Source organism: Polypterus senegalus, chromosome 1 (genome assembly GCF_016835505.1).
Source record: "Polypterus senegalus isolate Bchr_013 chromosome 1, ASM1683550v1, whole genome shotgun sequence".
Taxonomy (NCBI): Eukaryota; Metazoa; Chordata; class Cladistia; order Polypteriformes; family Polypteridae; genus Polypterus; species Polypterus senegalus.
This window is the reverse complement of record NC_053154.1, coordinates 158,426,104-158,439,674: the sequence shown is the minus strand read 5'-3', so window position 1 is coordinate 158,439,674 and position 13,571 is coordinate 158,426,104. Positions and strand designations below refer to the sequence as shown.

General features: G+C 37.2%; 1 protein-coding gene across 7 annotated transcripts in view; it reads right to left on the bottom strand.

The window, feature by feature from the left end:
* The window catches only part of LOC120534013 (polyhomeotic-like protein 3), a 92,882-nt gene that overhangs the window by 16,818 nt on the left and 62,493 nt on the right, over nt 1–13,571 (bottom strand). For 6 of the 7 annotated variants that reach the window (XR_005634668.1, XR_005634669.1, XM_039761228.1 and 3 more), the window contains 5 exons: nt 12,434–13,248; nt 10,773–10,917; nt 7,557–7,807; nt 4,853–5,003; nt 3,050–3,164 (listed from right to left, as the gene is read on the bottom strand). Coding sequence is in view for 5 of the 7 variants with exons in the window: in XM_039761228.1 (XP_039617162.1) it covers nt 3,050–3,164; nt 4,853–5,003; nt 7,557–7,807; nt 10,773–10,917; nt 12,434–13,248 (1,477 nt within the window). In the remaining 2 variants the exon portion in view is untranslated. Of the gene's footprint in view, nt 1–538; nt 644–3,049; nt 3,165–4,852; nt 5,004–7,556; nt 7,808–10,772; nt 10,918–12,433; nt 13,249–13,571 lie in introns of those variants that run through there. The other variant, XM_039761267.1, reaches the window with a different exon arrangement.

The window sequence follows — 13,571 nt, the reverse complement described above, 5'->3', positions numbered from 1 at the left end:
CATCAATTTTGACATTGTTTTTTTCTGGTTACTGCTTATGGAGTATAATGCACAATTTCTAGTGGGTTATTTATAATCATCCAAAGTCCAGGATTCAAATCTTAACTAAGGCATTGGGGTTAGCTTATTCTTCCACTCAGATTTTCCTTCCACATCCTAAAAATATTAATGGTAGGTTGGTTGAGAACTTTAAACTGGCATTATATGAGTTACCATAGGCATAAACAGATTTATGTAGTGAACTAGTGCCCAATCTTGGTTTAGTTCGCCTTATGCATTTAATTCTATGCTGCAATTATGTACTGGCAGAGTAAACTAAGATCTAGACCAGGAGTTGGAAAATGCCAACTCAAAGTCAAAAAAATTTCAAAGCCAACAGATTTGCCCAAAAACACCTAGCAGCCAAAGCCAAACATTTTTATCAAAAATCAAAGTTACAATCACACACATTTCTAATAGCTTGAAAAGATTATACTAGACAGCACCACAAAAGTTTTTGCATACAAATCTAAAATCTTAAACACCAGGAGTAGCATACCACCATGTTAAATATCCTCTGGGTGATGATGTCACACAATGTGACTTCTGGGTATCACATGGTAGCAGCAGGGAAACATTGCAACAGCACTATAACTGCATGTGTCTGTAAAAACAAATGGCAGCACACAAATTAAAAAATAAATAAATTGAAGAGAATTGAATACAAGTACTAAATGGATTATGCACAATTTAAAATATCCAGTTAAATACAAATTAATATAATGGGCACAGGTGTATACATAAAGATGTTTCCTGTCATTGGTGCAAAGACATGCTCTAGTAACCCATGATTCTGAGCTGAAGATGTAGGCTAAAAAATGGATTGATATATTTTAAGTTTATCATTGCTATTAATTTTACTGAATGTATCTATGTTTTAGTATTCTTTGAACAGTCTTTCTACAAAGAGTGTCTCCTACCAATAGAGCTTGGCTTTACAACCAACAGCCATACCACGTGCACATCAGAAAAGGTTATCCACCTGAAGCTAAACATGTTCAGGCCCAGGCAGTACTTGGATGGGAGACCTAGAATAATGCCTGGGCTGCTGCACAAAAAACTGTTGGTGAGGTCAGCAGAGGGCACTTACCCTGTGGTCTGTGTGTGCTTCCCAATGGCCCAGTGCAGTGATGGGAATACTGTGCTATAAAAATGGCACCATCCTTGAGATGAGATGTAAAACCGAGGTCCTGATTTTCTGAGGTCATAAAAGATCCCAGGGTATCCTTTGTAAAGATCAAGGTGTATTCCAATGTCTTGGCTAAATTGCCCTCCATGGCCTAGTCATTCTGGCCCCCTAATCATCCCTGTCTCTAATTGGCTATTTCTCTCACCACTTCACCACCTAATAGCTAATGTATGGTGAGCATACTGGCACAAAAATGGCTGCTGTCACATTTTCTAGGTGTATGCTACACATTAGTGGTGGTTGAAGTGGCTCCTCAATCACTATGTAAAACACTCTGAGAAGTGAGAAAAGAACTATATAAATGTAAATAATTATCATTATTATTATAACACATGTTGAGAAAGACTCATTCTAATATGAAGCCACAGTATGATCTGTTGGACCGTTTTGCATATTTTGAATGGTCTTGTCTGGTTGTTGTTAGACTGCTCAAGAATGGTATATCTAGTCAGAACTCGCAGTAATATTTTATCTGTATATATACAACATCATTAAATCTGACTGTACACTCTATGTGACTTATACTACACTTTACATTTTGTTTCAGTAGTTTTTTATGTACTAAACTATTTACTGCTACCTTTTTTACTTGCTGCTAATTACAGAGCATACTGCAACAATATTTCTTCTGGCTATAGTAATCTTAGTTTATTTTATGTATTAATGTTATTACTTTCTATTTTACTGTGTTTAATTGTAATACCTTTATTACAAAATATATAGGGTTAAGAGGCTACTTAAGGGGTACTTTTTATTAACAAGTTTTTTATGGGGTTATCATGGGCACTGTTTAATTACCGGGACCTGAGCACTGAATTTCGTTTCAACATATGGATTTTGATAAAAGATCCTTGATCCTTGAAAAACTCTGAAACCAAAGTTACTTTTATACTGAGGTATTTTTCTACTCCTCTATTGCAGTCAAGTCTTTACCATGCAAGATGATATTATACTTTTGTTTGATTTTTCATACTGATTAATGGCTTTGTGTTTGGTTTGTGTCTGACATATACAATAATTTTTAAAAAAATGGTTGTTGCTTAAATGTAAAAAGAGTGTATTGTATGTATGGTACTCTAGCTACAATTCAGTCATAGGTAACAGAAGGCAAACTTTAGCATCATCATTTTCTGTACCTTGTACTGCTTGATTTCTGTCGCTTCTATTTGGTGTCCTTACCTGACAAAATGTTCTTCACAGATTATTCAGCAGAGCGTTTTAACGTTATGCTGCTTTGGATTTAATATGCATATACTACTACTATTCAACCAAATTAAATTTCCTGAAGGCTTCAACTATTTTTAACTGCTTATGTGTTTTGTTAATTTTTGCTTCATTTGGAGGGGAAGGGGAATAAAAATGTGACTACTAGATGAATTCAACATAAAACTTTAAAACCATACCATGTATTCTACTGCAATTCTGAACTTAACAAAGTATAAAAAAGAAATGTACACTGTAAACTCGAAAACTGAAAAACCTTCCAAAATGTAATTACTTTTTCAGTGATGTTTGAATCTTACTCCCCTACTCCAAAATTAAAGGATGTTTTAATGTTAACTTGATCCTGCTAACATAGTCCTGGCCAATGCAACTAATCTCTGTGAAAACAAACTTACTGGCTTCATTCCCAAGTGTATTAACTTTCACGCTGCTTATTTGCTTTTCTTTATTTCTAGTAAGATGAACCTTAGTAACATGCCTCCATAAGTTAATAAACACATCTCATAACTCTGTGCATGAAGTAAAAATGCCAGGAGATCTTTTATATGATAACGGGGATGAGCAATTAGGAATTCTAAGTACAAATAAACATTATACCTTTTGGCACAGGACATAGAGCAGAAACGTTTTGATCTCAAGAATTTGTGAGCATAGCCCATCTTCCCACAGAACTCGCATTTCAGGAGCTTCGTCACAGCATCCTCAATTCCCTCTAATAAAAACAGGCACAAAACAGTTACTTTTCATTCACAATGCACATCTCTGACTCCCAGATCATATACTTGAATTAACAAATAGGTTTCCAACTCTAGCTCTTAAAATGTAAGATTCACCCTTAACTTGGTAACAGCCCGAATTGAAATCTACCTGGGATAGGTACAAATGAGAGAACTATTAGCACTGTTATTAAGGGTGTGAAAACTTAATAATGCAGTTAGGGAAAAATATCCATAGGGTTAAAAATAAATAATAATTAATATATTGCTTACTCTGCAGGCCTATGTGCTCTATGCTTCAAAAAAAAGCTTCAAAAAATTAGTGTCTCCAAACAGCTCAGTCCTGCACCTCCTTGCCAGTCAAGGCCTTTTCCTTCTGATCTTCTTTTTCTTTAACTACCCACCTTACCTATGGCCTCTTCCTCTGTATTTCCATTCCCATCATTCTTTTTCCCACATATTCACTGTCTCTCCTCATGTCTCAGCTCCATACATCATTGCTGGTATTACCATGGTGTTTAAAACCTTACCTTTAAACTTCACCTTAATTCTTCGCTCACACAATACTCCTGATACCTTCTTCCAAGTGTTCCATTCAAACCGCACTCTATGGGTTATCTCTGCATCGGGTTCTCCATCCACCACTGATCCTAGATATTGAAATTTTTAAACCTCATATATTCTGCCATCTTCCTATTCATCTTTAAAACTCTATCTTCATTCTTCCAACTTCCTCTCCATTTTTTCTTTTCTGGTGCTCTACACAGCACAACGTTATCAGCAAAAAGCAGGCACCAGGGGGATTTGTCTTTTCTCCCATGACTCAACACATCCATGACCAGATCAAAGAAGTAAGAACTGAAAGAAGATTCCTGGTGCAGACCTAATCTAAGTAGGATCTTGTCTGTTACCCCAATGCTGGTTTTAACCTGAGTTAATACATACTGTACATACATATCGTGGACAATGCTCATATACTTCTCTGGTACTCTGGTACTACTTTCTCTCTCATGCACCTCCATGCCTCTTGATGTGTTACTCTATCAAAAGTTCCTTTTCTAAATCAATTTCATATGTAAACTTTTTTTCTTTTCTCAATACTTCTCTATGAGCTGTCTCGATGCAAAGACTACATCAGTTTTTCCTCTCCCTGACATAAAACCAAATTGCTCCTCTCCACACTCTCTATAACCCTTTCCCATATTTTCATTGTGTGTGCCTTTCCATTTTTCAGTCTTTTCAGTGCCTCCTTTACTTCCTCTTCTCTTTATTTTTTATACTAGCCCTTTTATATGACTCCATCCTCAAATACTACCCTTGGATTTTCTTCATTTAGTAGCTTTTCAGAGTAACTCTTCCATCTATTCTTGATCCTATCATGCTCATTTAAGACTACTTCATCACTTTATCTGACTAAAATCTTTTCCACTCTTGTTCCTACTCTTTGCTATTCTAAAAATCATTCTCTGTCCCTCTTTTTTCTCCAGTTTTTCATACAGCTCCTCAGTATTCTGTACACTCACATAAACGTGAGGAGAATTTGCACATTTGAGCTTCAAAATGAACTTGTGAATCTAGTGCTATTAGCCAGTAATGCTGACACCCTATCACCACTATCACTGAGAATAAAAATGTAAAGTTCTTATTGTAGTTCATTCATTTATAAGTTTAAACTGGTACAGACCCTCAGTAATCATGTCATCCATTTCACTGTCAGTGGAATTTTCAGGCTGCTCCATCTCTATCAAGGCAGGTGGCTCAACACTGGTCTGCTTGATTCCCTGTTCTTTCGATACCTTGGCTTGATTTTCAATCAGTAAGGAAGAACGACTTACCTGTCATGATAAATAAAAGTAAAAGTTAAAGAGGGACATCAAAGGAAAGCTACCAGGCTAATAGAATAAAGAAGTTAAAATACAGAAATGAATGGGTTGAACCTTAAGACTTGTTCCTTCTCTCTAAGGAAGATGTTACAAGATGGAGACATTTAGATATTTAGGTGCTGATTTTATCCAAAGTGACCAGAAAATTACAAACATAAAGTACAACCATTCACCTAAAATCTAAATGCTATAGCCATTTCATTTTTCAATAAAAGTCCTATTGAAGAGAAAATGTTCAAAAAATTAAAAGGCATTACAGAAGGAAAGTTATACATAGTTGAATTCAGTATACTGTAAGTCATAAGAGTAATCAAGTAAGTCATCAAGTTCAAGAGACTCATAATAAAAACAAAACTAAACTAAACTAGAATGTGGCTCAAAAACAAAAGATTTTTTCCTAAAATCCCAATTTTTTCTTTAATTTCCAACAAAATTCAGCCACTTATGGACACTACTTTAACAGTGTCACTATCTTATAAAATAGGACAAATGCAATGTACAGGTAACCTGTTATATGCATCAAATGCATAGCAACCATGTACTGTAGCATTATATCAACCAACCTGCCACATAAAATGGTGTCCATAGAAACAAAAATACAAAATGGGGGCATACAAGAAAATTTTACGAAAATGTTACAAGTAATTTTACAAAATGGCATCAAAGATGACATCACCACCAGGATGGTAAAATTATAAAAATATGATCAAATAAAAATGAAAATGAAAAATGATTATGTTCCTGAGAGTGAAATCTGGCAGGTTGAGTGACTTACTCAAGTATATATAGTAAATAAAGTGGTGGAGGGTGAAAATGTTTGGTTTGTTTCCAACATTTTAGCCACTATATCATACTGCCTATCTGAATGATTCTTGCATTTTAAAATTTTATAAATACCTGTCAAAACCAATTCAAGATCACAGGGGGTGCCATTGTATCCCAAGGCTCACCATGCACACACCCAAAGGATCAATTCAGAATTATCAGTTAACCTAACCTACAAATTTTTGGGGATGTGGGAAGAAAACTGGAGTACCCAGAGAAAAAACCCACATAAAATGGGGAGAATGTGCAAACTCCACTGAGTACACAGGATTCAAAGCCAGGATACTGAACCCATGAAGCAGCAGCATTAACCATTGTGGTACAATGTCCCTAACTTTTTACACTGGAAACCGAAACAGGAAAGGTGGCTAATTATAGACAAAATGGACGAAAAGGCCAGAACTAACAACACCATAATTTCAGACTTTGATGATATGTGTAGACAAAAATGTTCTACTTTACAAATGTTTCTTAAGAAATAAAAAGGCAAAATGAAGAGTATATAGAAGAGAGAAATGTGACTGAAATAATTTTGTAATAGATAGATAGATAGATAGATAGATAGATAGATAGATAGATAGATAGATAGATAGCCTTTGATACTAAAATAATACATTTAACATGAAATTGGAATATATCCAAAGTACATCCATCCATTTTCTTACCTTGCTGAGGAGAACTAAAACCATGGAAACACATGAAGAAGGTGCCTACTGCACATAAATCATGAATGGGACAGGATTTGAAACTAGTGCTTACTATTACCCTACAATACATATGGCAGAAAAAGAAAAAAAACTAAAATGTTGAACTGCTTGAATGAGAAAATTCAGTAACAATGTAATACTGGTAATATATTGATTAATAATAAGATTTCTAGTAAATGTAATCATATAAGAAGGGATATGAAAACTAAAGGTTTGGTGGAACAATCTGTAGATTTAAATGAACTCCCATCCCAAAGGGAATTAAAACATAATGAAAATTCAGGTTAACTTGTCTGGCATGAATAGTGAAGGTGTGCTTGAGTGTGCCCTCTGATGGACTAACACTTCAACCAGGATTCGTTGCTGCCTGGCACCACATTTACTTGTTCCCTTTGACCAAAAATGTGTTTAAGAAGGTTTAGCAAATGGATGGATGACCAAATAAAGTTGTAACATTCATCTTTTTGTTCATCTTCTAGTTCTGCATATTTCAAGACAAGGTCCTAAGGGAATTGGAAACCTACACTAGTAGTCAAGTAGGAAGCAACCTATTGTGGGATGTCAGTTTATCACAGAGTATACTGTACACTTTTACCTGTACACACTAACACCAGGCCAATGTAAATCAAGCAGCTAGTGAAAAAGAAAATATCTGCAGCGAATGAAAAGTGCTTAGTTTTATAGAGCTGTGCAAGTGGCAAAGAAGCAAAGGTGAATAAGCATAGGGTTCCAGGAAATACACTTTGCAAGGATCAGACATTCTAGTGGAGCACAGGCTTGAGCCATAAAAGACAAACATCCAAGTATGTGAAGCACTGGGTTACTTGTACATGAAAACACCAACTGGAATTTTTTTGCACCTTTTATCACTTCCAATAGTTCTACCTGACAAAGCAATAACGCCAGAGGCTGATTATACACTAATAATGAATGCAGACTTGCGTTAAGAGCTTTCTGACTGACAGCTACTTACCGGGAATGGCTCCAGGCCCTCCTGGATGACAAAGCCCTCAATAAGGTGAGTGAGGATTTGGGGTTTGACGATTGCCTGTGGGGGCCTGTTCTCAGCCCCACTGGACAGACTTGCCGATGTGGGCTTGCAGCTAGTCTGGACCGGTGCAGGCTGAAGACAAGGAGGTGAACTGCTTACGTAAGAGGGATCTGCTGCCGATCTGATAACAGAGGCATTGCCACAGGTGGTCACGCACTGCAGATCCAGGGGATCTTAGCAAACAGACAATGAAGACAAAAGTAATTATTCATTTGGAACTGTAGTAGGGCAGGAAGAATCTGTTGGTTAATCTGATAGTTAGGATACATCCCACTACCTATGCCATTCTCTTCCCCTGCTATTCTGTATGGTGGAACAGAAAATATGTTACTGAAACATTGTAAGCCTGAAGCTTTCCTCATAGAATTTAAATTGCACAAGGATGTGAATTATGCATTATTTCACCAAAGCTAGTCATTTAATGTTGTGTATATGGTATGATTACACTCTGGAAGTGGTGGCAAAGATCAATGGAGGAGAACTACTTAACAAATGAACAACCTAAATTATCTAGTGATGAGAGAAACACATACAGTTTTGCAAAAGTGATAGCAGAATTCATTTGTAAGCAACTGCGCAATTACAAAACGCAAAACTCACTAAAAGCTATTTTTCTTCCTATTGCCTTGTACACATGAACATGTTTGCCTTTGTTTTTTGCAGCTGCAGATTTCAGGTAATCCTGAATCCTCAGCACATCAGTCAAATTAATTATATTTTATGGCTCTTGTCTACATCACAAAGAAGACAGAGTGCATTTTTAAATGTGACCTGCTTCATATTTCCTGCACAAAGAGATATGAAAATGCACAGTCCTGCACATTACTGCTTTTTTTTTTGTGCTACACAAAAATCTGCTTCACCAGCTGTTACCTAGCAACTGCCCTTTCCTGTTTCTTGATTCCTGCAGTGTAAGCTGAGGATGTGCATGCTTCATATGCAACAGAGCTTTGAGTTTTATTTGTCTCAGATGCATCTTTAGGGTTGCAATTGCCAAGACTGTCATTATTATTGGCAAAGTGGGTATCCTTTTACTAGTACAAGCATAACACACACCTGAAAGTTCATCAAAAGTCTAGACATGATAAGAAAGAAGTCAGGTGATTTTTTTCCCGCTAGAGATACTTATTTAAATAATAGATGACAGGCATGTGTAATAAATGCATTCAAATGTTTCTAGACAGAAATTAAACAAATTTCTTCTTTTGTCAATGACACAAATATCACTGGAAGTAAAACACTATTTGTTTTGCAATATTGTTTTGTCAAGTGAAACGCTGAGTTTTCTGCAAATTCAATTTTGCATAACTCATTTTGCTCATAACTGGTAATATGAAATTAATTAAAAAATAATTTTAGCAGGAAACAAAGCAGAAAGGTTCTTTGAATTGTTCTGTATTCAAAAAAAATGATGTTATCTATAAATAAAAAAGAAGGAAGAGCTTTATGAGAATGCAAAATGGTAAGAGGAGATATTTCTGTTGTAGACAAAGCTGACAATGGGAGTATGAAACAGACAGTTTGAAAACAATCCGCAATCAAAATTCCCTACCAGTGATTTCACTGTGACTGTCCATTCTTTTTTTCATATTTTCTATCAGATAGAGCATTATTTGACAGTTCTCTGAACCATTACATTCTTTCAGAGGAACACTACCGGTTTTTAGTTAACAAATAAAACTGTCTAAGAAGCAATGATGTCTCACATATAAACCTTAAAATGTGTTATTCGTATGCCATACATGCACTTTACATAATACCATTTGTGCACTATTTTCCTTAGATTACATATTGTCTAAATATATAAACCATTCATTTTATGAACCACCTTTTCTGTTACAGATGAGAAGCCAGAACCTAATCCTATCAGCAATAGGAACAAGGCAGCAATGACATTTGGATGGGAAAAGCTGTCCTTCACTGGGAACAAACACACACACCAATACAGAATCAAATAATATTTACCAATTAATATAATTAATCTAACCTGTATGTCTTTAGGTTGTTGGACGAAACCGCTTTACCCGGAGAGTGTACATTGGGAGAATATGCAAACTCTACTGAGGCAGTGAGTAAGTTGTAAAAGAAGTCTGAGTCCCACAGAGCCATGTTGCTGCAATGTAAACCATTGGAGCTTTTTGTTCCACTTAATCATGTTTAGCAAGGTAGAGCTTTTTCCAATTAGTGCTGGGTGCAAAGCAGGAACCAACCATGGTGTATGGGAATTAACTCCATCTCAGGGCACACACTCATTGACACACACACTCACTCGCAGGGAGCAAATTTGGAACAACCAGTTAAATGAACGTACGCGTCTTTAGCATCTTAGAGGAAAACTGGACACATAACGTCATGATTCTGAGATTTTGAACTGTGCAGATTTCATTTTTGCCTTTGTTGTACAATTATTTTTCATTGTCAAGGTGCTACATAATTTGATTGTTCTGTTTAATTTCATCATGCCATTTTGATGAGGTAATTTGTTTTGTTGGCTATTTTCGTTGTGACTGGATCTGACATTTTGGATCATGTGACCCTGATTTCATAACTTGTAATGTCATTGCTGAGAGGGTATTTAAGATAGTGGCATGCTATTTCCTGTCCAGTATTTTACATACTCAAAGAAAAACTTTATGGTGTTAAGTGTGTGTATTTAAGTACTCCATTCAGCATCAGAATGCTTCCCATTATAAGGCACACTCCCATGTATAGCCACACATGCCTGCTGGGCCATTTTATGATTGCTAATGAGCCCAACACAAGCATCTTTGAGCTGTGGAAGAGGAGAAAAGGAAAAGTTAAAGGAAAAAATAGCAAGTATGTTATCTTCACCCAGAGAAAGAGTGTGGGATTTGCACCTAGGATGCAGTTTTTTTGGGCTGTTATGTTAAAAAAATGCTTTAGTTGCCTCACATTTTTATGCAATCGTTTTGTTCAACCCACTGAATTAAAGCGGAAAGTCTGCACTTCAACTGTATCTGAGTTGTTTCATTTAAAATTCATTGTGGTAATGTACAGAACCAAAATTAGAAAAAAGTTGTCTCTGTCCAAATATTTATGGATCTAACTGTACATTGATAATAAAATCTTATCTGTTATAAGTGGTTTTGAACAGAAGATCAATCTGTAATGTCTTACCTGTGTCATTTTCAGGCCGCTCAGACATTTCCTCATTGTGCTCAACTGGGGCAGCTGGGGGTGAAAGGGCAGGTGGTGTAGGAGTTCTGTTGCCAATTCTGTCCTCTCTTAGCTCATCTTGACAAATACTTTCAATCTGATAGACCTGTTTGTCCCAAAGTCCCAAAACCAATGATTAATTGAAGAGAGAGAGAAAGCAGATTAAAGAAGCAAACAGATTCTGTGACCGCGTCAGTCTCTCTATTTCACCATAATCTATTTTCAAGGAGAAAAGAGGTATTCAAGTAAATGTCCAGCACACAATCTCCAAGTAGCCTAATCCCTTACTCAGTCTTTTCAGTAAAAGGGAGACATTTGATGTCAGCAGATTTGAAGCACCAAGCAATCATTTTTACGAATAATGGAATGAGTGCTAGCATCAAAAGGCTGAGGGTAAACTTACCACACAATTTTGAAGTTCAACAGAGAGACAAGAGAGAGACAAGATTTTAAAAATACAGTATTTATTTAAAATACAATGGTGACCCATCCCTAACCACATCTGAGGGATTAAATTATGCACCTTTGTCCAGTCCCAACCACGGCTAAGTGCACATGTGAAAATTCACTTAAGAGTATTCACACTGCTTTGAAGCTCATTTAGCTTTATGATTCTTACTCTCTGTCCATGGGGCTCCATGAATATGTCATACTCATATCTTTCTTTTTCTCTCTTTCATTTAAATAGGCTATGTGTACAACTCAGTTCATCCAGCTATTAAACACAACACAGGCACCAAGCTAAACTAGTCATGACAGGGAACACTCACATGGACGCTAAAATCCACTCGCATTGGACAAATCTAAAGATTATCAACATACACATCCTTGGGATGTGGGAGGAAAGCATAGCACTGCAAATGTTCAAAGGCTCTACAGCTATAAGGCACAACCTTCGCTAATCACTATACCATTGTATACTGGTAACTACATGCCCTAATTTTACTGCTCTGTACCAGGAGCACTGATTGAGATTCTGATTTACTGTCATCTCATAACATTAATCTTCTCCCATTTTGCTTATGCAACTTCATACTTTGTTTCATTGTAAATTAACATGTGTTAAGTACTTTATCTTATTACTTCGTATGATACTCTTGTTTGCTTTGAAGAAATGCCTAGTAATGGTGTGCTGAATCAAGAATATGATATAAATTAAGGATTACCTGATTGACAGAAGCAGTGTCGCTCTACTTTACAGGTCCAGTATCCTACATTTGAGACCTGTATTAGGGCCTTATCTGTGTTTTGCTATCACATGTTAAAGATGTGCACGCTAATTAATTGGAAATTTTAAACTGGTTTTATAGGATTAAGTGGGATTGAGAATTTTATGTTATGATTGAGTGATTGACATGGTCACATGACAGACCACATCACATGTATCTCCCTAAAATCTATTTTACTGCAGAGAGCAATGTTCAATATATGCCTATGCAGCTAACTCTAGTAACACTGCGTGTTGTAGTTTATACTCTTAAAAACATTTTGTAGAATTCCACATACTGAAATTTTCCGGAAAGACTAAGTTTAGGTCTCTCACTCTCAATAGCACTTTAATACACATCACATCACTCACAAGAATGTTTTTGCAGAAAAAAAAACATCTTAACAGGTCTTACCACTGGAGCTTCCACTTGGGCAGATGACTGTACTTGAAGGTTGACTGCAACTGTCTGTGGAGGAGATAAAGACTGGAAGGGCATCTGCACCAAGGCTTCTGCTGCAGGCAACTCCTCCTGCGACACCAGCATCTGACCAGGTGTCAAAATCTCCGACTGCATTGCAAGTGCCTGGACAGACTGCAATGGGAGAGGCTGAAGTGTGGCAGTTGGTGTGTGAGCCAGCTGTGTCAGGGAAGTGCTGGGAGGAGCAGTTTGAGGGGGCAGGGGCAGCTGTGGAGATTGGGAGACAGATGTTTGAGACAGCAAAGGGGTCTGAGGTAAGGTGGAACTCTGAACCACAGGAGAGGACACTGGAGGGAGGAGGGAGGGAATGACAGTGGCTTGGGTGAGACCAGCTTGCTGGACAGGAGATGATATCAAGGCTTGTGTTTGGGCCTGGACAATAGTTTGAGGCTGGATAATGATGGTTTGAGATGGACTTGTTGGTGAGGGAGGAGGCTGAGGGGAAACAACAACTGTCTGCTGCTGTGGCTGGCTAGGGGATGAGCTCACCACTGTGCAGTTCTGGGACTGAGCAGACATTGGACTAGATGCTCCTGACACTTGGGTCTGCACTGACACACAAGGTTGAGAAGATGATGGAGTCTCCTGGGTTGAGACCTGGATCGCCACTGGTTGTACCTGTCGGTTGGGGAGAGATGACTGCTGGATGATTAACTGGTGGTGGTTCCCCTTCTGTGCTGGTGGAGACGTATATAGTGGGAGTGGTTGATGTTTAATTAGCGCCTGAGGTTGCATGGAAGGGTATGGAGCTGCAAGTGAAAAGAGCAACTGTTAAGCATTTTGAAGCTTTTTACTAAAGAGTAACAGATTAAGTATATGAAGCTGGGAATTACTACGTTCAAAACAGTGTCAAGTTTCCCAGTACCAGATTCTTTCATTGAACCAATATATAACTGAACAACTACCCATTACATTGGAAATGATTATTACTCATTTACTCCAGCCCAAAAATCAGATCATGGCCACCATTTAGAATACAATAGAATTAAAAGCTCCAAGGTCAGTATCTACAACCCTAAGGCTGAGACTTCTATACAATCCCAAAGCTGGATGTTCTGCACTAGTGGTATCC